At 47.3% G+C, this 25,113-nt stretch overlaps 1 protein-coding gene across 1 annotated transcript in view; it reads left to right on the forward strand.

The window, feature by feature from the left end:
* Positions 1-24,311, forward strand: part of WLS (Wnt ligand secretion mediator) — a 96,955-nt gene extending 72,644 nt beyond the window's left edge. Inside the window, 6 exon segments of the mRNA XM_074265672.1 lie at positions 646-743; positions 1,673-1,736; positions 6,702-6,845; positions 8,767-8,850; positions 18,468-18,621; positions 23,491-24,311. Coding sequence (XP_074121773.1) covers positions 646-743; positions 1,673-1,736; positions 6,702-6,845; positions 8,767-8,850; positions 18,468-18,621; positions 23,491-23,600 — 654 coding nt within the window. The 3' untranslated portion in view covers positions 23,601-24,311.
* The last annotated feature ends 802 nt before the right edge of the window (positions 24,312-25,113 follow it).

Raw genomic sequence — 25,113 nt, forward strand, 5'->3', positions numbered from 1 at the left:
TAGTCATTGGGCTGCTTCTTTTTGCAGTGCTTTATGGGTGAGGAGGATGATACATGTATTAGCTCATTTAATCTTCCCAACAACCTTGTCAGGCAGGTTATCCTTATCTCCATTTTACAGATAAAGGAACTGAGGCACCAAGATTAAGAGGTTTGCCCGGGGGTCCTATAGCTGGTCTAGTACCTGAGGCAGGATTTGAATCCAGGGCTTCCTTATTCCAAGTCCTGGGCTCTCTGAGTCCTTCGATACAAGACAACGATTAGGGCAGCAGAAACCCTCCGATGCCCTTCCCACCGAGAAGCGGAGTCCAAGCATTGGTGGGGCCTCCGCAGGGTTAGCCCCTCGGGCCCCTCCCCGCTCCCTCCCCTGCTCCATCAGGACCCCAGGAGGGCAGCCCGAGCTGGGATGAAAGAGCGTGTGTTTGGGTAAAAGGGCACGTTTATGAGTGGCCCTCATTCTTCCCCTCTGGGCACCATGCCCGCTTCCCGGCCCTGGCCTCCACCTGTGCCCCCGGGCACACCCAGACTCCCCCCTCCTCCTGGAACAGCCCAGCTTGCTGCTGAGCTCCTCATCCCTGAGCACAGAAGAAGCCTTCATCCCCTGTTCTTCCCCCCTCATCTCACCTCTCACTCTGCTTCTCTTTAGGATCAAAACGAACGGAACCACATTTCTGGCTACTGGAAACAGGTCGGGCCCATTGCCGTGGGCTCCTTCTGCCTCTTCATATTCGACATGTGTGAGCGGTGAGTAAGCCGCCGGGCTGCAATCGGTGATGGCCAGACAGGACTCGGCCCTGCCCTGTGGCCCTGTGCCTGCATGGACTGTGGGGTTCAAATCCCACCTTTGGGAGAGCCCGCACAAGTCACAGGGTCCTAGGTCTGGAGCTGAATGGGAACTCGGAGCCCAGCCATCCAATCCTCTCAGTTTACAGACCTGGGAAACTGAGACCCGAAGAGATTAAGGATCTTAGCAGCACAGAAGCCTAAAGTCACCAGTTTTACATATAAGGAAACTGAGGCTCACAGCACTCACGTGACACATAAAAAGTCCCACAGGGAGTAGGTGGCAGATTGGTACTGGAACCCCACATTCACTCCTTCCACGGTGTGATGTACCAGTTTCCTCACCTGTAAAACGTGGGACTTGGGCGGGGCGGCCAGCGAACTCTCTGAGCCCTCAGTGGAGTGGGAAGCACGCTCCCTGCTTGGCAGACACCCTTGTTCTCCTGCAGGCATTCCTGGTACAGTAATAGCACCCGCAGAGACAAGAACGGTCAGTGGAGGCTGTCGGGAATCTTTGCTGTGTGGCGAGGGGAGAGCTTCCCCCCGGCCCGTGTCGGACAGAGCAGACATAGCATCTCCTGTGTGGGGGATCCACCCCAAACCTAGCCCCCAGACCCCGCAAGTTGCTGGGGCCTCTCCGCCAAACATCTGCCCTGCTAGACTTCCTTTGCTTTTTGCATTTTCTTCTCGGTTGCCTCTTGTTTCTCCTGGGAGGAGATAAGGCCCTGAATAAATGGGCATTGAATGCAGCCAGCCGCTTCCTCCCTCCTGGCTCTCAGAGACGTTGCCTTGTCCCCCAGCCTGCCATGCGACAAAGCTAAGTAAATACGTAGAGCTTTCTCCTTTGATCTGCCCAGTCACCTGTCTTCTCTGTTTGGGTTTCTTTGCAGAGGGGTGCAGCTGACGAACCCTTTCTACAGCATCTGGACCACAGATGTCGGCACCGAGCTGGCCGTATCCTTCCTTGTCTCGGGGTGGTCCCCTCCCCAGGGACGGCTCCCCGTCTCTCTTCACCCTTCCCCCCAAGGCCAAGGCTGGCTTCCTCACCCCGGCCAATTAAACGGAAGAGCAGGAAAGTAATTAGAAAAATGAACGCCAGCTTTTGAGTCAGAGTCAGATGGACAGAGGATGAATTAGTATCTTGCTCCCATTACAGAAGAGACCTTGCGAGGGTTCTCCTTAGCTCCCAGACGGCCTGAGCAGGCCATTAGGTACTGGTCGGCCTGGGCAGCCTCCCTGCTTCTCCTCCTAGTCTAGGAGTGGGCTGGGGGCAGACTTTGGCTCCTATTGGGGAAACCTTGAGAGCCTCTTTCTAAAGATGCATCCCCTAAGTGACCCTGGTGGGTTGGCAGGAGCCCAAGCCAAGCTGCCACTCGCTCATATTCCAAGGCGGAGATAGCATCAAGGAGATTAGTTTTGCTGGAGGGTCCCAGCTTCTGGGTGGGCTCCCAGACCGCCATCTTCTGTGAGTCTCAGAGGGGAGTCTTGGGGATCTTTTTTGAATGCTGATTCGGATCATTTTCTCTCCCTGAAATCATACGGTGAGTGCCTGAAGAAGAGGAGGATTCTTTTTATTTTTTTAAATTTTATTTATTATTATTATTTTTGATTATAGCTTTTTATTTACCAGATATATGCATGAGTAATTTTTCAGCATTGACAATCGCAAAACCTTTTGTTCCAACTTTTCCCCTCCTTCCCCCTTCACCCCCTACCCCAGATGGCAGGTAGACTAATACATGTTACATATGTTAAAGTATAAGTTAAGTACAATATATGTTTACATGTCCAAACAGTTATTTTGCTGCACAAAAAAGAATAGGACTTTGAAATAGTGCACAATTAACCTGCGAAGGAAGTCAAAAATGTAGGCAGACAAAAACAGAGGGATTGGGAATTCTATGTAGTGGTTCACAGTCGTCTCCCAGAGTTCTTTCGCTGGTGTAGCTGGTTCAGTTCATTACTGTTCTATTGGAACTGATTTGGTTGAAGAGGGCCACGTCCATCAGAATTGATCACCATACAGTATCGTTGTTGAAGTGTTTAATGATCTCCTGGTTCTGCTCATTTCACTCAGCATCGGTTCATTTAAGTCTCTCCAGGCCTTTCTGAAATCATCCTGCTGGTCATTTCTTACAGAACTATAATATTCCATAACATTCAGATACCACAATTTATTCAGCTATTCCCCACTGATGGGCATCCATTCATTTTCCAGTTTCTGGCCACTACAAAAAGGGCTGCCACAAACATTTTTGCACATGTGGGTCCCTTTCCCCTCTTTAAAATCTCTTTGGGATATAAGCCCAGTAGTAACAATGCTGGGTCAAAGGGTATGCACAGTTTGACAACTTTTTGGGCATAGTTCCAAATCATTCTCCAGAATGGCCAGATCATTTCACAACTCCACCAACAATGTATCAGTGTCCCAGTTTTCCCACAGCCCCTCCAACATTCATCATTATTTGTTCCTGTCATCTTAGCCAACCTGACAGGTGTGTAGTGGTATCTCAAAGTTGTCTTAATTTGCATTTCTCTGATTAATAATGACTTGGAGCATCTTTTCATATGGCTAGAAATAGTTTCAGTTTCTTCGTCTGAGAATTGTCTGTTCATATCCTTTGACCATTTATCAATTGGAGCATGGCTTGATGGAAGAAGAGGATTCTTGCTAGAAGTAGGGAGGGGAGCTGGGTAGCAGTCTTGCATTGAGGGGAAGTAACATGTGGTTTGGCTTTTCCTGGGGTAGTTTATACCTTTGGAGAGCCCCTGATTCTAGTGCAATTGGGAAATGTTTAACAAACTAAATAAACGTGCAGGACAGACTCGACAGGTTAATTTGAGGTTTTCTAAGTCCACTTGAATTTTCTCTCTGCCCTACTGGCCTCTCAATGTGTAATAGAATTGCATTTGTAGAGTCCGTGGCTTCCTCTCCCCCCTGTTATCCTTTGGATATCATTTTCTCACGTCCTTCCAACAACCCTCTGGGATGGATGAAATCTCGTGAAATCTCACACCCATTTTTCTGGTGAGTGTGGCATAAGAAGATTGTCCATCAAGGTTTAGAGCTAAAAGAGACACAAGCTTCCTGGGCCATGGGATCAAAGATTTATAACTAAAAGGGGCTCTTCAGAGCATCTACTCTGCCCAGCCCCTTTACTCAATAAATGAGAAAACCAAGTTTCGGAAGGGAATTGATTTGTCTCAGGTCACTTGGAACTTTGGTGCCATGGGAAGGACCCCAGAGTCAAATCCTGGCTCCATTAACCGCCCACGTGACCTTTGGCAAAGTGCTTGGCCTTTGTTCTGTTAATTATTTCCCATTTATCTTGTCCATAACTTTTTCATTCTCCTCCCCCATTCAATTGTAAGCTCCTTGAGGGAAGACCTCTTACTGTATCTCCAGAGCTTAGTATAGTGCCTGGCATGTAGTAGGCACTTAATAAATGTTTAAGAGGCTCAATTTGGCCTCTTCATGCCTCAGTTTCCCCATTCATTATGAAAACATCTTCTCCATTAAATCTGATGCGATGGTCCTTTGTCCCACAGGAAGTAAGGAAAAGAGCTGAGATTCCAAGTCAAGACTCCCATGCCTTTTGTATCATACGAGTTCAGAAGCCCGGGATTCTCTTCTAGCTGCGTCCGCGACGCGCTGGGGCAGGGTCTGGGATTCTTCTGAGGCTCTAGGAGCCTCCGCTTCCTCATCCGTAAAATGAGATTAATAATGTTTTACGACTGTCCCCCAGACCTCCCTGCCTCCCACCTCCCTGAACTTTCTGTGGGAAGTAATTGGGTTTGGCCCTTTTAGAAGGCGATTTCTTTTGCTTCTCCATGAGTCCAGCAAAATTAGTCCCTAATGAAAACCCTGGAATTATGAATGCCATCGAGGTGCTCAGTAAATGAAACCCATTCCAAGAAATCTGATTGGCTCATTGTGCACAGCAGGATGAAGAGAAAAAATAGGTGGAAAAGCTCTTGGATACTTCAGGTATCAGATATTTTTAATAGAATTTTTTGTTAATCTTTCATTTTTCTGTCACATCCCTTCATCCCAATGTGTCACTCAGAGAGCCATAATCCCCGATGACAAACAATTCCAAAACCCAGCCACGATATAAAAAGTCTGGCATCATATGCGGTATCGGACTCCCACAACCCCCGCCTTGCAGAGAAGCAGGGGAGGTGAAAAGCACCTTATAAATGCTCACAATGAAGAGAGAAATATAAAAAAATACGCTAACTGGATGCCTAAAAGGCAGAGGGATTGAGTTCAGTCCCTTCGTAGGTACAAGAGAAAGGTTTGGGCTCCGTGCTCTCGGAGCTCCTGTCCAGCTCAGAGCCACGGCCCCAAGAATCGAGACCGTGTGTTGAGGGATGTGTCCCTGTCCTCCCATGATAGCAAAGTCACGCACCAGCCAATCAGATCTTTTTGTTTCCTTCCTTTGAGGCAGCTAAGTGATTGGAATTGGAATCAGGGAGATGTGAGTTCAAATGCAGCCTCACACACTTACCAGCTGGTGAGCCCGGGGACGGCACTTAGCCCGTCTGCCTCAGTGTCAGTATCTGTTGGTAGATCTTATACCCCCAGTCTCCCGGCTGGTTGCCACGATCTCACACCTTCCTCAGAACATCAGAGGACCATAAATTGAGATCTGAAAAAGGCCTTCTAGATCAACTTCCTCTAACTCAATGAGAAAACTGGGTCCTGACGGAAGAAGTGATTTACTCCAGATCCTGCAGATCTGTGGCCAGCCCTCCCCACCTCATCTGTAAAGCAGGGATTGAAAAAAGCTGCCCCTCCCCACCCAGGCCCGAGATGAGTGCAGCCGGAAAAGTGCTGTCGAAATAAATCCCTGCTCCGATCCCCTCGGCAGTCACTCTTTCCTTCTCCAGTCGTTCGCTTCCCATCCCTCTGATATTATTCTCTGTTGTCGTTTTGTCGGGAGTTCAGTTTTTTGGCCTGGAGTTTACAAATCCACTCTTGGTTTTTGTATGTCCTTCCATGTAGCCTGAAACTCAGGAGTCAAAAAGCACTTATGAGGCACCTGCTGTTTCCCAGGCGCTGGACCTTCAGCCCTTCTTCTCTGTTTGCCAAACTTCGGCCTCCTCCTACTCCATCCCCTTACCATCTCCCCCCACCCCAAGGGAAAAATGAAAAGCAGCCGCCCTTCTCTGCAAGGTTGGGGAGGGTCCATTTGCCAGGCAGCTCCATTCCTCTTACTCGAACCCAAGGCCAACCTGGGGGTGCTAGGAGAGCCGCTGTGCCCACCTTTTGATGGCTGAGGCATTGTGGCGCTGGATCAAATGGTCAGCTTAAAGTCCGAGCTTCGACCCTGCCCGTAAGTGTTTGCTGGCTGTGTGATTCTGGCAAATTCATTGGTATCTCTGAGCTGCCCTTCCCTTATCTGTAAAATGGGAATAATAATAATAATACTTGTAGTGCTTAGCCTCCCAAAATCTAGGTGAGACTTTATAAATGTTCATTAGTATTGTTACTGTCATCCTCTCTTGTACTGGCTGTATAGCCTCCCAGGCAGGTCTCTTAGATTTTAAGTTATGGAAAGGGTGCCAACTTGCCTTGGTGGTGGGCGTTTCCTCATGTGGGAGCTCCTCACCCCAGTGAATTACACAAAGTCCTGTCTTGAAGCCCAATTATCCCATATGGATACACATTTCACCTGTACGTGTGTCCCCCCCCCCCCAGAATGGGACTCCTTGAGGGCAGGGAGTATTTTTTTCTTCTGTGTATCCCAGCACTTAGCACAACCCCTGGCTGACTGTCTCTTTCAATAACAGTGGTGACGATCACAATCATATTGGGTGTCAGTCACGCACAATTTACCTTCTCCTGGGGAGGCCCAGAAGCCGGCCCCTGGTCTCTGCCCTTTTATCTCCACCTTCCTTTACCGAAGCTCCCAGATGGCCTTCATCATCGTGGCTGGCATCTGCCTCTGTCTCTACTTCCTGTTCCTGTGCTTCATGGTCTTCCAGGTGTTCCGGAACATCAACGGGAAGCAGTCGAGCCTGCCCGCCATGAGCAAGGTTCGCCGGCTGCACTACGAGGTGAGCCGTTGCCACGTGCCCAGGGTGTTGGAGCAAAGGAAGCTCTGCAGTCCTGAGGTCTGGAGGCCCCGGCCCCCACATCCAACAGCACGGCCGTCTCTCCCCATTGGGGTCCTTGTGCAAGCTCGGAGAGCTGGACTCCTGAGCCAGTCTGCTTCCCCCTGGTGATTTCCCCCCTCCTGATTCTCTCCACCATCTAAGAGGGAGGAACGTCTCAGCCTGGCTTGTTTCTCCCGGACCAGCTTTGGAGATTCTTGGTTGGATTTGTAGCAAGGGCGGGTTTGGGCTAGAGGAAGGACGAGTGGCAGCCGGTGCAGAGGGAGTGAGGAGGTCTGGAGCAGGAGGGAGACCTCAGGCAGCTGAGGTTGTGGCCCACCGGGAGCAGTGCTGCTCATGGAGTTGGGAAGACTGTCTCTCTCACTAGGAGCAAGACCTAGGGCTTGCTATGTAATCTCTGCCAGCCTCAGTTTCTTCATCAAAAAATGGGGGGAGTTGTTATAACAGCACCTAGCAGGTGGTTGTGGGGGTTCAATGAGATAATACAGGTAAAGCACTTTGCAAACCTTGGAGCCCCATAGATGCTAGCTCTTCTCCCCTCTCTGAAAATAAGGATTATCCATGAAGAAATGCCATGAAACAAAGGGCTTTCTAATGATGTGACTACTACAGATGAGTTACCAGTTCATCCCGGGCACAGGACTCTGGGAAAGAGCTGGAGGGAGGGAGGGAGTTGGCCAAGAGCAGCTGGGGGAGGCAGGAAAGTTTACGTAGAAGATGGCCCTTTAGCGTGTCTTCCTCCTGAAGGGAGAGCGATTCCACAAGGTGAAGACGAGCAGGGAGTGCAGGCCTGGTGGCCGCTGCAAAGGCTTGGAGATGGGAGATGATGTGTAAAGGGCAGAGAGAGGGAAGGTCAGTCTGGCTGAAGCACAGAATGCCAGAGGGGGAGTAATAATGTCCATTAATCCTGGGAAGATAGGTTGGGAGCAGGTTGTGAAGAGTTTTTTAAAAACTACATAGAGGAAAAAAAAAGAAGAAATAGAAACTACATAGAAGAGTTAATTTTATCCCTGAGGCAATAGGAAGCCACTGGAAATTATTGATTGGAGAATCACGTGGGCAGGTGTGTGCTTAAAGAAAGTCAATACTTTTCAATTACGGTGCCAGCTGGTTTGGAAATGATAAGTAATAGCATTTATGTAGCGCTTGAAGGTCTCCAAAATGCTTCATTTCCTTGGCTGGCCCTCTGTGAGTTTGGAGGGAGCATGGTTTAATGGGAAGAGCGCTGAATTTGGAATCAATCAAGCAATAAACATTTAGTAAGCACCTACGGTGTGCCAGGCACCGTGCTGATCACAAGAGCCCAGAAATCCAGGTCTTCCTGAATTCCCAGCCCCCGCACCCTAGTCCTTCAAGCTCACAGCAGTGGCCACCATTACCAGTCACCATAAGTCGGGCCTGATCCTCCTTTCAAAAGTGGGAAGGATTGCAGTCGGTCCCCGGCGTGCTGGCAGCCATGTGCGTTTCTGTCTGCTCGTCGGAGCAGAATTGCATTAGGATGTCAGAGAAGCTCAGGCTTGGATTCTTGGAACCCCTGCAGGGAATCATAACCAGCTTAGCGGGGAAATTAGCCATGAGACTTGCTATTAATTTGATTTTCTGGTCTCTGGAATCCCTGTTTCGTAGGAGATAAGGACCCAGAAAAATTGGGTTCTGGGAAATGGCTGCCTTCTCTCGCGCCACCGAGGGAAACTTAGCTGCGTGATCTTGGCAGGTCAGACCCTTTGTTTGGAGAGTAAGGCTCTGCACGTGGCGTTTGTGCGTGTTTGGAAGCTTCTGTGACATTTTCCATAAAAGTATGAAACTGAATACTTTGGCTGCCGCTCACAGGGCTGAAAGAGACCTTTGTGCTTCCTCCAAACAGGGCCTGATCTTCCGCTTCAAGTTTCTGATGCTCGTCACCCTGGCTTGTGCAGCCATGACGGTCATCTTCTTCATCGTGAGCCAGGTAAGTCTCCGTATGGGACCTCTGCCCTGCGGGCAGCTCAGTGGGTCTGGTGGGTGTGATGGTGGAAGGGACTTGGGGCTTAAACCTCGCCTGTGTTCCTAAATGGCTGTGGCTTCATGTGGCCAATAAGGCCCGGTGCCCTCTGGGGCCTTCTCTAATTCTAAATCCTTTGAGACCAAAACTCAGCAATACAGAGAAATCAGGGATCCGGAAACGGAGCAGGAATCTTGGATGATAGGTGCTGCTGCTAATGGTGAGGAACAGAGCAGGATTAAGCTCCCCCACCACGTTTCTGTTGTGGTAGTCGCTGTGTTCATTGCTTTCCTGCTTCTCCTTACTTCACTTTGTATCCGTTCATATTTCCTTATTTCTCTAACGCCGTAACGTCCCAGGCTGCCGTTTCTTCTCCCATTGCCAGACGTGGGCATCTGCTCGGTGGCCGATTCGCTCCACTGCTGGTATTCTTTTGATGTATAGGAGACCTGTGTTATTCTCATTGTGCAAGCCACTTATGTACTTAGCAGGAAACACTGGGCATCATGGTTATTGATACTGGTGGTCTGTCCACCTCCCTAGTGATCAGAGCCACAGGGAAACACTCTTTTACTTGAACTTTGTATTATTCTGGCTTTTTATACAATTATCTGCATTCAGTAGGCATTTAATAAGTATTTGTGGAATGAATGAATGAATGTCATCTATGTTTGGAAGGGGAAAAGGCACCTTCTCAAGGAAGTATCTGTCCTGGCCTAGAGCTGTTTTTACTAAATGTTTGTTTACCAAACCTTGGGCACCATGACACAGAGTGCAGGTGAAGGGCCGTGCGGTAAATCGGGAAAGTTTTCACGCAGCTCGCAGTGTCAGACATGAGCTTGTCCACAGTGACCTGGATCGCACCAAATCCCTGCCTTCCACATCCCGAGGGCTTCGTTCTAGGCTCCTGGACTGAGAAATCATGCTCCTGGACTCTCTAAGCCGGGGCCTACACATTTTCAGGTTTGTTTCTTGTTCTTGAGGAACTGGATTTCAATAACTATCCTGTGGATTTCTGATGCATTCAAAAATTCTGAAGAGTCTATAAACTTTGCAGGCCACCATGACAGAAAAAAGGTTAAGAAGTCTTGACCTCGAGTCACAGGAGCTCAGAAACAGAAGGCATTTCAAAATCCAGCCAGTCCAACCCTCAAGTGGGGAAACTGAGGCCCAGAGAGACCAAGCACTTTTCCCAATAATGTCCAGAGTACGTGGCAGAGCCGGGTTTGGACCCAGGTCCAATCATTAGAAAAGAAGAGACAACGGCTCTGGCGCTCTCCTTTTCTTGCCCAAGCCCACCCCTTGACCACTTTCCTGACAAATCTGATCTCCGATCACATCATTAGAGGGTCACTGAGAGCTAAGGGGACCTCCAGGGTCAGCTTAACCAACCATCCATCTCATTTCTCAGGATTGAAAGTAAAGGAGGAGACACAGTTTCAGCCCAAAGGAGGAGACACAGTTTCAGCCTAAAAGAGGAGACACAGTTTCAGCCTTTGAGTCTCTGTAGCAAAATGTAGCCCTCCAGCTCGCTTGAACCCCAGCCCTCCACCTCCCAAGGCGGCCAGGGGGGTTTCCCCTGAGCCCCAGAGAGCAGGGAGAGACTGGGACAACCCCTGCAGAAATCAGGTTTGCCAGAATCTGTGGAAAAAGAGATCACTTCCCACCTGGATGTCAATTTCCACGGCTTCCCATGTCTCCCCCATGAGCCTCAGCTTCTCCTTTGGGACAAGGGGCTCCTCTCCCCCAAGACTGAAATAGGACCTTCTGCTTCTCTCTCAAACAAAGGCCTCTGGTGTTCAGTCTTAATCTCCTCAAAGTTTAATTAGTTGGGCTTTTGGAGCAAAGGCAGCCCGCCTGCGAGGATTGCTTGGCTTGTGGGCGAAGTTTGGAGAAGATTAATCTTATACCGGGCATCGTTTTTCGGTCTCACGCAGTCCCTCGCCTGTCTTTTTCCATCCAGTGCGAGAATTATCCAGGGTGGATTTGGGCTGAAGGAGAAGAGCGGGAGGCCCATGGCACATTCCATTAGTCCCTTCCATTCTGCCCGCTGGTTTTTTTCAGGTTTATTTATAGACATCTAAGACATTTTCGGCCATAACGAGATGTCTCCCAGGTAATGTTTTAATAGAGTCATTACAGGATTTTTTGTTAATACCGTTTTCGAGTAGTCTCTCGGTGGTGAGCTCACCTAAAAGAAGGACCCGTTGAGTAACTTTTTGAAATGGATCCCAGCCCTAAGGAAAGGAACGTTTCTAAAAAAACCTCATTGTGTCCCACTGCTTGCTGGGAGAGCTTGCCTGGGCTTTAAGCTGCATGAAATCGAATTCAAGAGCAATCTTCAAGCCGGATGACCTAGAATGGGGGGCGAAGGTGGGGCTGGAGAATGCAGTGACCTGAGGGCTTTGTAGTTGGGCTTTTAAAGGCCTGCCATTTTTAAAGACTGCAAGCACAGCAGCCCAGCTCTTCAGGCGGGAGAGATCAGAGAGCATGCATGCGATGCGTGGAGAAGATCAGCGACCTTCAGGATGGGCAAGCCCTGCCAGGCTGCCATGAAGTTACGGGTCAGATCGCACCGAGGCAGATTCCCCAAAGCCTGTGCGAGTGCTCTCTGGCCAAAGACCCATTCCATAGAAATAGTTCATCATCTGTAAGATGGGGCGGTAATTGCCCTTGCCCATATCATAGGAGCAAATGGGACAGTGTATGTATCAATGCCCTTTGCAAAATTTTAAATGCTGTATAAAACTCACTCCCCCAAAAGTGGGTTTTTGGGGAGTTTCTTCTTAGAGAAAATAGTCTACTCTTGCTCTAGTCAAATAAATATGTGAACATTTTTAAAGCAACAACAGTAATAATAATAATTCATTTAACTATAGCTTTACAGTTTACAAAGTGTTTTGTTCCCAGTAACCCCAATGATGATGATGATGATGAAGCTCTTCAGTAGAAATATGCAGAATAAAGTGTGCATTCACACAGACTTATAAGAATTTTAGTGTCTAAATGAATTGCTTCAGTATACTCCTCCTCTCTTACCTTTCTCAGCCTTCCTGTCTCAACTTCCCCCAACTCTGACCCCTCTTCCTCACGGCCACCTGTCACATAGATCTGACCACATTACCCTGCTTGCCCAGAGTACCCGTGGCTCCCTCTCATTGCTGAGTCGTGTCTGATTGGTAGTGACCCTGGGAATGGCAGTGTGCCAGGCCATTTTGTCCTCCACCAGCTCCTGAAGCTCATTTTCATTGTTTCCATGATTCTTTCTATCCTCTCTGTCCCCCTTTTTCTTCTGCCTTCAATCTTTGTCCCAATGAGTTCCATCTCATTACGTGATCAAAGTATTTAAGCTTTGGCTTTTGTGTTTGACCTTTTAGTGACTAGTCCGAATTAGCGTCATTATTCATTTAATAAACATTGCTAACTAGCATCTAGAATAGAACAGAAGCCTCTCTCTCTGACTACAACCTTCCTCTTTTCCTATCTTCCAATCCCCTTCCATGCTCTTTCCTCCATTCCCTTGTAATACTTGCTCTCCCCAACACAGAATGTTCTGTCCCCTGGTCTCCAGATCTCCTGCCTCAGGGACTTTTCTCTGGCTGTGCCCCTGTGCCACCTTGTGGTTTCCTTGAAGACTCAGGTCAAAGAACACCTTGTGTAACAGGGCTTTCCTGCTGTCCCAGGCTGCTAGAATCTTCTCCAAGATTCCCTTTTAACTACTCTCTATGTCTCCAGTTATTCCTCCTGGGAGAATGTAAGTCCCTTGAAGGCAGGAACTATTTTTTCTTTAACTCCCAAGTACAATACTTGGTATATAATAAGCACTTAATAAATGTTTGTTGATTGATTGATTGGTACATCAGAAATGGGATTTGAACTCAGGTCTTCCGAATTTTGAGGCTAGTCCTCTCTACTATACATACTATTTCTGTCTTTGAGGGGTTTGGTGTAAGAATTATTGTCCCCATTTTATAGAAAAGGAGATTAAGCCCAAAGGGCTTCTATGATTTGTAGCGATGGAGCTTGAGAATCAAGGAGAATATCAACTCTTTGAAGACACAAATTATTTTGGTTTTGTCTTTGAACCCCGCAGGCCAAAGAAATGTCCAGCACATATAGGCTCCTTTTAAAAAACACCACACTTTTCCTTTTTACAATTAACTTAATTTAATGTTTTTCTTAATTATATACAAACACATTTATATAGTATGTTTTGAAAATAAAAATCCAATTCCTCCCCACTTCCCTTACCCCTTTCCCTAGATGGCAAGTAGTCCATATGTTAAACATGGTAGAAATATATATATATATAAACATATTTTTACATTTTTAATTGCAGTGTCATAAATTTTTTAAAATTTAGATTCTGTCCTTCCTCCCTCCTCTCTGAGAAAGCAAACAGTTTGATTTAGATTACTCTTGTGCAGTCGTGCAAAACATTTTCATATTAGCCATGTTGCAAAACAAATCAAAAATCCATCAGAACCAAAAATAATAAAGTACCAAAAAAAAAGGCACAGGAGCTTCTTAATGAAATTGAATTGAATCTAGGCTTTCTGCCTCCAGATCATCCTGGATGCTTCTACTTCTCAGAGTGAGAAAAGTATCAATTTGAGATTCAGATGAAGTCGAAACCATTCAAATAATTCACATTTGAAGCATCAGAAAAATGAGAATTACTTCCATTTCTTGTTCCTAATATTTAGGAAAAACTTCAGAATTCATCAAAGCCAGCCCCTTCAGATAAAAAAAACTGAGGATATATATATACATATATATATACATATATATATGTATATATATATATATATATATACACATACATATATATGTATATATATATATATACACATACATATATATGTATATATATATACACATACATACATACATACACATATACACATATACTATACAATTTTAAACATATTGATTAGTATATATTTTGCTAAGGCAATTGGGATTAAGTGACTTGCCCAGGGTCACACAGGTAGGAAGTATTAAGTGTCTGAGGCCAAATTTGAACTCGAGTCCTCCTGACTTCAGGGCTGCTGCTCTATCCCCAACTAAGGAAATATTAAAAACCAAACTAGCTCATAGTCTGTGATTCCCCACAGTAGCTCTATATTGCAACAGTACCTTTCTCTTCTTGGGGTAGGATACACAATCTGACTAATGAAACAATGACTAAACTTTAGAGTTCAAATCCCAGCTCCCCCACTCTCTGGGTAAGAGGGAGCCAGCAGAGTTTCTTGAGCTGGGGAATCTGGTTGGAACTTGCAATGAGAGATGAAGCAGTTCACCCAGGGTTCCACAGCCGGCATGTAGCTAAGCTGGGGATCTGTCAGAGCCCTGGTTCCCTGTAACTTTCTCAATGTCGGTTGTCTCTGCCTTGTAAAATGTGGGGATTGGGCTCCTTCCAGGGCTCAGCTGGAAGATTTTAAAACTTCAACAGAGTCAGAATGATCACTTCTCAAGCATGTGGCGGTAGGATTTTTATAGACGAAATGGCTGCCAAGGGATATTCCAGGTCTGCAGGTCTAGGATTCTGAGGCAAGACTTGAGGGTCTTGGGAAAGCAGGTAGCATGTGGCAGCTGACAAAGATGAAGGGAAAGTGGGCCTGGCTTCCTGGAGGGGACCCATGCTCTCATGGTAGAAACTTCTGGTCACCGAAAAGTCTTCTGAGCAGGAGAACGTCACAGGGACCGACCAGGGTGGGAAGGGCCTGAGCCATGTCCTCTGGGCTTTATTGATGGAGCTGTGGCTATCTGCCATTAGAAGAGAAGATTCAGGAAGGACATGGTCCACGGCCTCAAGATGAAGGGGCATCTGGTGGAGGAAGGATTAGTCTTATTCCCTTTGACCTCTGAGGACAGAACCCAGAACAGTGGGTAGAAGATGCAGAGCAGCCACTTTGGACTCATTTTAGAGAAAATGCTCTCCGGAGGCACACTGCCCCAAGTGGAGGAGGTATCTTCCTCCTTGGAGGCTTGAGTTGAGGCTCAATGGCCCTGGTCAGGCAGACATTGATAGTGAGGATTTTTCTTTGTGGATTGGACTAAATCAAGCAGCAAGCATCTATGAAGCACCTTTTATATGCCAGGCCCTGTTCTAAGTGGATTAGGGCAAAGGGAGGCTTAAAAAGGGAGACAACATGGACATGGAGCATCCTATCCATTCACATGCGTGCACAGAGTAGTTTGGGGAGGGTAGGCACAAGCATCTGGGAGAATCAGGGAAGGCTTCATGGAGAAAGGACTGATTCAGTTGTCTTGAAGAAAAAAAAAGTTTCTTTCCCCCCCCCCTTTTTTTTTTTTGCTTGGCAGTTGAATTAGGGAGGACTTCATGGAGAAAAAACTGCATGAGTTGAATCTTGAAGGAAGAAAAAGGTTTCTTTCCCTTTTGTTTTGCTTGGCAGTTGAATTAAGTGACCTGCTTAGGGTCACACAGCTAGGGTGTTAAGTGTCTGAGGCCATTTTGAATTCGGGTCTTCCTGCCTCTGGGGCCTGCTCTATCCACTGAACCATTTAGCTGCCCCAGAAGAAAAAGCTTTGAAAGATGGAGAGGAGAGAACATGGCAGCAAAGGTTTGGAGAAGGAGTTTTGCTTGTAACAAGCAGGAAGTTGGCCAGATTGGCTGAATTAGAGAGGACGTGGAACACAGCCGTGTGTAAGGAGACCAGAATCAAGGAGCCGGGCTGTCGAGAACTCTGCTTACCAAAAAGAATTTGTCCAAAACATCCCAAAAATCTTAGTGCAATTTAATGCTTTAATAACTTCCATCTGCACCAAGACTTTTGGGATACGCTTTATTTGGTCCTGGAGGTAATAGAGACAGACGGTGGAATTTGGCTGACACGGCTGGTTTTTAATGGCTGAAATGGTCAGATGTCCACTCTCAGGAGAATCATTTAGATGGTTCTGGGGAGGCTGGACTGGAGTGGGGGCAGGGAAATCAAGGTGGAGGCCAGGGCAGTCTCCCAGCACAAGGGACACGAGAGTCTGAAGTTGGCCAATGATGGAGAGAAGGTGATGTCACCCCCAAGATTCGGGCGGCGGATTGTCCAGGTGAGGGGAGGGAGAGGGAAGAGTCAGTGAGGATACCGACGTTCCAAAGCCCAGTGACTGAAGGACCCGAGGTTCTTGCTAGAAGTCCCTTGGAAGGAAATCATGAGTTCTGTTTCGAACAGATTGAGTTTGAGATACCTCCAGAACATTTGGTTCAAAATATCCACGAGGCAGTTGGTGATGCAAATGTGGTGCTCATGAAAGGCAGGGGCAGATCTCTAGTCCGGGAATCCTTGGGATGAGATTATTTTTGAGTCTGTGGGAATCTGGAGGGTCACCAAGAAAGAGTGGATGGAGAGCAAGAACCGGGGCTTAGTGGGTGGGATGTGGATGCTGAATGAGCAGAAAGACTCACAAGGAAGACCTTGCTTAGTTCTTCAGTCCTGTGATTCTGTCTCTGGAAGGGTCAGAGAGTGAGAGGAGAGCACTGTGGGTGTGTGGATAGTCTTGACTGTCAGCATGAAGGAAGGATTGGCCCCTTGGACAGTTACTCTGCCTCCAGGAGGCTTCTCTCCAGAATTCCCAACCTGGACATCGTTCCTTTTCCTGAGGAGAGTGCTCTCCCATATCTCTGCATCTCCTAGAATAATTTTTTTAATCCAACAAAAAATTTGCACAAAACGAGAGACAGCTCAGTGTCACGGACAACGAGTAGCCCTAAAATCAGCAATACCGGGATTCCTGGCCCGCTCCGGGTCTCTTTACCTTGCTCAGCGCTCTCAGGAGCTCTCTAAGACCAACTTCTCTGTGAGTTACTTTTGTCAAGTGGCCTGCTATGGTTTATTTTTGACATGATTTTCTTTACATCTTTGGTTTTTGTACCACCCACATAGCCCCATGGATCTTACTTCTCATCCTGTCCTAGAGAATAATCCCTTATAGTAATGAAATCAAGTCAACCAGTATTTATTAAGCACCTACTATGTGCCAGCTATTGTGTCAAGGTGGGGAAAATAGAGGAAAAGACAGTTTCTTCCCCCAAGGAGTTCATCATCAGTGAAGGAGACAGCATATGCGCAACTATGCACAAATGAGAAAGAGGAGATTTTTTTTTTGAAAATTTATTTTAAACTTTATTTTTTTAATAACCTCAGAATTTTTCAGGGAACCTGACCAAACTGAAAAAGTCCAACATTCTCTGCAATATTTCACCCTCACTTTTGCAAAGGATACGAGTGAGGATCCCTCTATCTTTTTCTCTGGGCCAAACTTAGTCATTGCATTATTGTAGCATTCAGGTTCTGCATCGTCTGGCAGCCGAGGCTGCTTCCTTTGACATCGTGGAGATCTCTTGTCGTCCCGGATCTGTGCGTTTCCCTCTGCATCAATTCATGAAAGTCTTCCGGTGCTTCTCTGTGTTCCTCAGCTTTGCCCTTGTTTAAGATGACCCAGGCAGAATTTGTTGCCATCTTTGTTAGCCCTCCTTCTTCATCTGGAGGGCAGTTGCTTACAAGAGATGAACTCCTAGGCTCAGCCCGATGTGCAGAAGGCTGTTCTTTACCAAAGAGCTGGAGAGGAAGGCATTTATTATATTCCTGCAGTGTACCAGGCAAGATGGAGAAGATCCAAACCCTTATTCTCTAAGGGCAGAAGGATATTAGACAGGGCCTCAAATCTGTGAATTACAAATTAAAATATGATAACCCTGCTGGAGACTAGTGTGGAAGAGGAATATATCTGTTTATCACGGATCCATGTCGTCATTTAGGAAGTGCAAACAGGACTGGGGTCTCAATTCCCATCTGATAGGAGGGGAAGCGGGCCTCTGTGCCGGCCCTTGAAGGTCAGGGAGGAGCTCCCAGAGCTGGCAGGGAGGGTTTTCCAGCACAAGTGAAAGACATGAGCCGAGGCAGAGACAGGAAAGCTGTATTGACTCCTGGCCTCGTTGGGGAGAAGATGGGGAGGCAGAAAATGGCGCAGGATTTGGAGAAGGAAAGGCTGGTTTCCAATTCTGCCTCGAACACTGGGGCAGCCCTAATCAGTCCCTGTCTGGGCTTTGATTTGCTCACCTATAAAAAGAAGGGCTTGTACTCCAGGTCTTTCTCCCCCCCCCCCCTGCTCTCCCTCTGCCCCCCTCCTGTTCATCTTTCTCCTAAAGTCCTGGGCGTAAAAATAGGATTGACTGAAAGCTAGGTCTGTGGAGCACTGAATGCCGGGATAAGGACTTGGGGCTGATTTTGGAGAGCAGCTAAGGATTCTGCAGTTGAGACACCTGGGATTTATGTCACGTTTAAGCTAGAATGTTCTCTTCAAGGGAAGGGCTCGTTTCCTTGTGACTGGGTGCTCAGCACTTAGCACAGGACCCATATGCCCCTAATAAATGCTTCCTGAATTCTATGCTATCTCTACAAGGAGGTAGTACAGACCTGGGAATACAGACCCATTTCATGGATGAGGAAACTGGGCTTCAAATGGCTTGCCCCAGAGATAGGGAGGCTGGGAGGCGGTGGTCCCAGGACATGGAGGCCTTTCTTTTGGTCCACTCAGACCACATCCGCTTTTCTCTTCTGTGACAGGTGACTGAGGGCCACTGGAAGTGGGGAGGCGTCACGGTCCAGGTGAACAGCGCCTTTTTCACGGGCATCTACGGCATGTGGAACCTCTACGTCTTCGCACTGATGTTCCTGTATGCACCATCTCATAAAAACTATGGGGAAGACCCATCCAATGGTGAGCCGAGCTCTCTTCTGTCCTGGGAAACCCCCAGTGGCCAGAGTGGGGAGGCGGGAGAAAAGGGGGGTCTCACGGGGGTGGGGTCTCCTGGTGGCTTCCTGCAGAGGCCCCCTGCCTATTAATGCCTATTCAGAGGATGCAGAGCAGGGTGGGGGTGGAAGTGGGAGCCTGGCCAGTCCCATAACCCCCAGGGCTTGATCTGTAAAATTAGGGTTTGGAGCTTGAGGAATCCCTTTCTTTGTTAAATATATGATCCAGTAATTTCTGCCCCCCCCGCCTGAGGCAATTCGGGTTAAGTGACTTCCCCAGGGTCACACAGCCAGGAAGTGTGTCGGAGGTTAGATTTGAACTCTGCTCCTCCTGCCTTCAGGGCTGGCGCTCTAGCCATAGCACCACCCAGCTGCCCCAGTCCAGTAATTCTTATAAGAGATGAACTCCTAGGCTCAGACTGATGTTCTTTACCCAAGAGCTGCAGAGGAAGGCATTTATTATATCCCTGCAGTGTACCAGGCAAGAGGCGGGAGATCCAATCCCCGTCCCACTTTTGACCAAAGGCCCCATCATCCCAGGCTGCAGCTGGAAAGTCTGCGACTTAGAATCCTTGACTCCCATGAAGTCCCAGTGCTTCAGCCTCTGTCTTCTCTTTCTCCTCCTCCTCACCTGGAGGTGCAAGGTCTGGCGCGCACTCAGGGCACACACCTCCCCTCCCCCTCGGGGCACTTCCCTGGCCCTGCTCCCCGGCAGGTCCCAGGCACAGGCTTCAGGCGGCCCCCCAGCTTGGGAACTCCCTGAAGAGGCCGCCGTTTGGTTTTAATTTCTCTCTGCCCAACGCACTGCATGACCTAGCGACGTGCCCGGAGCCGTGAGTGCAGGCGTTCAAGTCAATGGGACTGAATCCTGTAGACACAGAAAAGATGCTGGGCTAGGGAGGACGGAGTCCGGGGTCAGCCCTGACAGCTCTGGCCCAGGCCCCTCCTCCCCCCTCCCCCGTTGGCTGGGCCCGGGGCCCCTTTGCGGGGAGCCCTTCTGGACCTCATTCGCCTCTCCTATAAAATAAAGATGGGAGATGACCTCTGAACCCTCTGACCTGGCATTCCAGGATTCTCTCCAGTCCTGTTCGGGGGAAGGGCCGAGCGTGACCCCCGTCAGTGGCAGAGGGGAAGTGGACCATTTTCCCATGAACCGAGCCTTGGGACCTGGGATCCCAAAGGCAGTGAGGAGCAGCGGTCAGATGCTGCCTTTGGAGGCCGAGGACTCGCATTCAAATTTCACCTGTGTTCTCGTTTCCTGAATGACCTTAAGTAAATCACTTAAGCTCTTTCTGCCCCTCTCTAAAATGAAACAATTGGACTGGGGGACCTCCAAGGTCCCCCCATCTCCAGATCCAGAATCCTCTGGTACAGACTAACTGCGACCTTCATGCCCACTCTGAACTTCCTGGGCCTCAGTTTCCTCATCTGTCAGATGAAGAAGCTGGACTTGCTGGCCAGTGAGGTCCCTTCCAGCCTGAGAGCTCTCCTCCTCCCATCTACCGATAGAGTATTAGTGACCCACCGGATGCTGAAACCCTTCCAAGTTTCTGGAAGCTTTCTTTCTCATTATTACTTTTTCTCCTCAGACTCAGGCAAGCCAGACACGAAATTAGTTCTGTCAGGCAGCCCCCAAGGTCACTTTCTGGATGCTGACTTTCTGAGGCAAGTGAGAGCAGCTTTATCCCCTGCTCTCCCGGCTAATCAGGAGAAGCTGGGATCATGACAGCCTTGGATGGATGTTCCCTGGGGCCCAGGCCCTCCCCAGCCCTTCTCCCTTTTGGGTCTTATCTCTGCGTTCCTCTGCACATTCTTCCTCTCCCACCAGGCCAGGCGCAGGCCTGGGGATTAGCCACGTTTATGCAAAGCCTTGGAAAGAGCTTTGGCTCCGTGGCTCATGCAGGGAGATTAATAATCAACTGGCACTGAGCACCCTTGATCTGGAAACGTTTTTCTGGCCGACCACCAAGAGTCAGCCCAGCTCCCCTTTCTGCTCCTCTTCCCCTTCTCCTCCTCTTTCCCTCTTTTTCCTTCCTCCATCTCTTCCCCTTCTTTTCTTCCTTCTACCCCCTCCTTCTTACTCTCCCTCCTCCTCTTCTTCCTCCCTCCTTTTCTTCTCCTCTTCTCATTCATCCTCCCCTCCTCCTTCATCCTCTTCTCCCTCCTCCTCCTTCCTCTTTCTTGTCTTCTCCTTCCCTCCTCTTTTCTCCCCTTCTTCTCACTCCTGTGCTTCTCCTCCTCCTCTTCTTCCTCTCTGCTCACCCTTCCTCCCTTCCTTCTTTCCTTCTGTTTTCCCTCCTCCTTCTTCCTCTTGCCTTCTCCTTCCCTCCTCTTTTCCTCCTTCCTTACTCCTCCTCCTCTTCCTCCTTTTCCCCTGCTTCTCTCTCCTCCTTCTCCTCCTCTTCCTCCTTCTCCTCTCCCTTCCTCTTCCCCCTTTTCCCTCCATCCTCTTTATCTTCCTCTATGTTTCCCTTTTGCCCTTGCTTTCTTTATTCTGCTTCCCTTTTCCCTTTCTTCTCCTCTCCCTTCCTCTTTTCCCTTCCTTTTTCCTTCCTCCTCTTTATCTTCCTCCATATTCCCCTTTTGTCCTTGCTTTCTTTACTCTGCTTTTCTTTCAAAGTTAGTCCTGGCTCTGGCTTTTTTTCTTCTTCTGAGCCAAGACATAAAATCCCTTTATCCCTAACATCTCTGGACAATTCCACCATGTCTTAACATTTGCCAGGTAAGGTTTGACATACATTAGCTCATCAGATCCTCCCAACTCCAGGGGCCAGATGCCATTTTTACCCCCACTTTACAGATGAGGGAACTGAGACTTTTAAGAGTTGTTCCTTGTCCAGGGACATACAGCCAGGAAGTAGCTGTGGCAGATTTAGAACTCAGCTCTTCCTGCCTCTGTGTCCAGCACTCTCTCTGACACTGGGCTCTCTTGATGGGAATCCTTCCTCCACATGGGTGCTAGCTTGCCCTTGTAAGAAAGGGCTTAGCCATGGGCTGGCAGATCCAAAAGGGATCCATGGATCGATTTCAGCAGGTCCATGATCTTGGGTGGGGGGGAAGTGGAGGGTTCAGTACCTTCAACCCAAGAAACATCTGTTAAGCATTTTGGTGCAGCAGCAGATCCGAGAACTTGTAGGAGCCTTTTTGTGATAGCATCATGTTAGAAACATAAAAGATCCCCATCATTTGGGGAAAGACTGAACTAAGTGTGGGACAAACATATACCCGACTATGACTGAGTGTGACAAATACCAAGGAGCTGGAACTACATGAATGGATGCAGAGAGAAGTCATCAGAGCCAAAAAATAGCACCCAGTATCAAAACCAATGCAAACAGAAAGAACAACCACAAAAACAAATTTAAAAATGAATGCTGCAAAAATTATAATGAACAAACATGGTCTGAAAGAAGAGGAGATCTTCCTCCCTCCTCAGCCCTTTGCAGAAGTGGGAATCCTAGAGTTTTCTTCATTGCACAGACAGGATATCCCCAAAGTCTTTGGGAATGTTCCGTGTTTTCAAACTTTTTCAATACATTAATCAGTTATTCGAATAGTTTCTTTTTCTTTCAAAAAAATAAAAATATTAAATTTTAAAAATTAAAAAATACTATTTGTTAATTGTTCTCTGGGGAGATCAGAGGCAACACTAGGAGGAATTATGCTATTAAATAAATACATTGGGAATATAAAATGACCTTTTTTAGGGTCTATTTAGCATGGCTCCAATAGCAGACTTTTGAGATTACTTTTTTCTTGGTCTCAATATTTTAAAAATATTTTCCCCATATAGTTTTCAGATTATGAGTATTAGCATCTACTAAAAACATAGTTTTAAAATTTGTAAGGATCAGTGCTGCATTTGTGCAGTTGTTTATCATGGTTTTTAGCTGATGATTCTCCAGTTATAGAAAAAATCTTTTAATTCAATTTTCAAGGCTATTTTGGGGTCTCTATTGGTAATACAGGACAAGTCTGTTTATGAAGAATAAGGAGCTGTAGTGTATCATTTCACCTGCTAGCTTATTTTTGTAAATAATCAGTAGCTGTTAATTTTCTGCATCTTGAAGTGAATTAAATGTTTCCTTGCAGTGGCTCAAAAGAAACATGAGATACAAAACTTTAAAGATATCTTTCCTTCAAATGTTCACATGGACCATTAATAGCTGATCTGGGGTAGAGCCTTCCAAGCTTGAATTGAGGTGATGGTCAGATACCTTGTACGTTGCTCCAACGTAGCGATGGCATTTTTTGATCCTTTTTGAGAATAAAGGACAACTAACCGACTAATGGTTTCCCCCTAAAATTCTGTTACTGGTTGATGTGTCCAGGCTCCTCAAGAATGGCCTCTGTGCAATTTCTGGTAGCAACGCCCTTGTCTTGTATTTCCATTTTAATAGCCCATTGGCCATAACTCATTCATTTGTTTGACATTCCTTTGTTGACACTTGGTTGGTTGAGTTCATACAGATGTCACCCATAGGGCTCCTCAGTTTGAACATTAGCCCCTTCATAGGCTCCATCTGGCAGTAATCCAATATTGGTTGTGTTGGGTAAATCTGGTGATGTGTGTCTACGCTCAGGCTTAAATATTGCTTTATGAAATGGTGTCTTTTTTGTTCCATAAATCTTTGGGACCTTTTAGTCTGTTGACCATGTGCTCAGAGAACGTCTATTTGTCCCCCTTTTCTTTTTAATGAGTAAGGGAGTTATTCTTTCTGTGGTACCTTGGAATGAAGGATAATTTTAAAGTCTGTATTTTATGGATTTCCTGTGAGCGTTTCCTTGTAATCATTATCCTCCCTCCCTGCATCTAACTCCCGCCCCTGTGTTTTAGGTGATCTGGGCATTCACAGCGCAGAAGAACTGCAGCTCACGACCACCATCACACACGTGGATGGACCGACCGAGATCTACAAGCTGACTCGCAAAGAGGCTCAAGAGTAGAGGCCTGGACTCCCGGCTCAGGACGGACAGGAGACCATCCCATGTGGCAGGGAGTGCATTGGAGAGGGATGAATTTACAAAAGCAGCCTCGCGCTTTTCCTCGCGCCGGGGTCTCTGGGCATGGCGGCACGGACACTTGTAAACTTTCCTTCGTATGGTAGCTGGGGGGGTGGGGGGGACGAGAAGGCGCGTCATGTATAATGATCAAAGCTCTAGTGTGACCCGTTCTGTGACTGTTGATGACTCGTAACATCTGTAGTGGGTGGTTAGGAAACCTCACGTTGTTGGGGCCATTCTTGCTAGGGAATGGTCTGGGCTAGATGGGAACCACGCCAAGTGGATATTTGAACCTTGTTTCTGTTCTAGGTAATAGGATGATGTTAAATATCCTTTGAACTCCATGCTAGGCTGATTTCATAGGCCTTTTACTCCTAGACCAAGACCATGTCTGTTTTTCTATTTATAGCCTCAGTAGCCTGTTCAGTTAATATTTATGTTGTCAATAAATCCATGTCCCTCGTTGGGTATAGCCTAGTGTAATGTAACACATTGTGGAGGAAATCCACAGACACAAGCAGTGTTGCAGCTTTAAAACCAAATCATGTGTATCCAGTACTAACCAGTCTTGTATGGTGTAGATATTTTTTTATTTTTGCTAAACTACTCAAGTAGAGTTTATGGTATTAAATGGCCTTTGGGTCTGAAAAGTCATTGAGCTGTGTTGTTTTTTTATTCTTTCTTAGGTTATGGGATTTCCACTCCCCCCATACATAATTATCATAAACTTAAGCAATAGAAGATATTGTAGAAGCTATAAAGTTCCAACTGTTTCATTTTTACAGATGAGGAAACTGAGTTAGGTTAAATGACTTAACTGGGATCTAGAAAGTAGATGAGGCAGGACTTGAATTACTATTGAGGCAGCTAGTGGTTAGAGCAAAGGGAGGGGGGTAGAATACCAGTAAGACCTAACTTTGAATTTTGCCTCAAATGTTTATCAGTTGTGTGACCCTGGGCAGGTCATTTAGCCCTGTTTGCCTCAGTTTCCTTGTCTTGTCCTTGTCAAATGAGCTAGAGGAAAAAATGGCAAATCATTTCAATATCTCTGCCAAGAAAACCCCACATGGGATCACAAAGAGTCAGACACACCTGAACAATAGCAGCAGTTCTGCTGGATCTGCTTCTAAGCATCGGCCCCAAGAAGTCTCCCCTCCCTTTATCTGAATGCCTCCTATTTGTCTCTAAAGTGCAGAAATGGCATTCCTGTGCCACGGCTTATTTAGCCATTCTCCAGGCAATGGGCACTCACTCTGCTCCCAGTTTTTTGCTTCCACAAAAAGAGCTGCTACAAATAATCTTGGAGAGGCAGCCCTTCAAGAAGAGCTTAGAGGGCTGGCTGAAGCATCAGGAGGTTGTGACCAGGGTTTGAGTCCCAAACCTGCCACATCTGGGCTGGCTGGGAGTCTGATCAAGGACCTGGATGCCTTCTCACCATCGGAATACACAAGATTAC

The sequence above is a fragment of the Sminthopsis crassicaudata genome, chromosome 4 (assembly GCF_048593235.1).
Source record: "Sminthopsis crassicaudata isolate SCR6 chromosome 4, ASM4859323v1, whole genome shotgun sequence".
Lineage (NCBI taxonomy): Eukaryota > Metazoa > Chordata > Mammalia > Dasyuromorphia > Dasyuridae > Sminthopsis > Sminthopsis crassicaudata.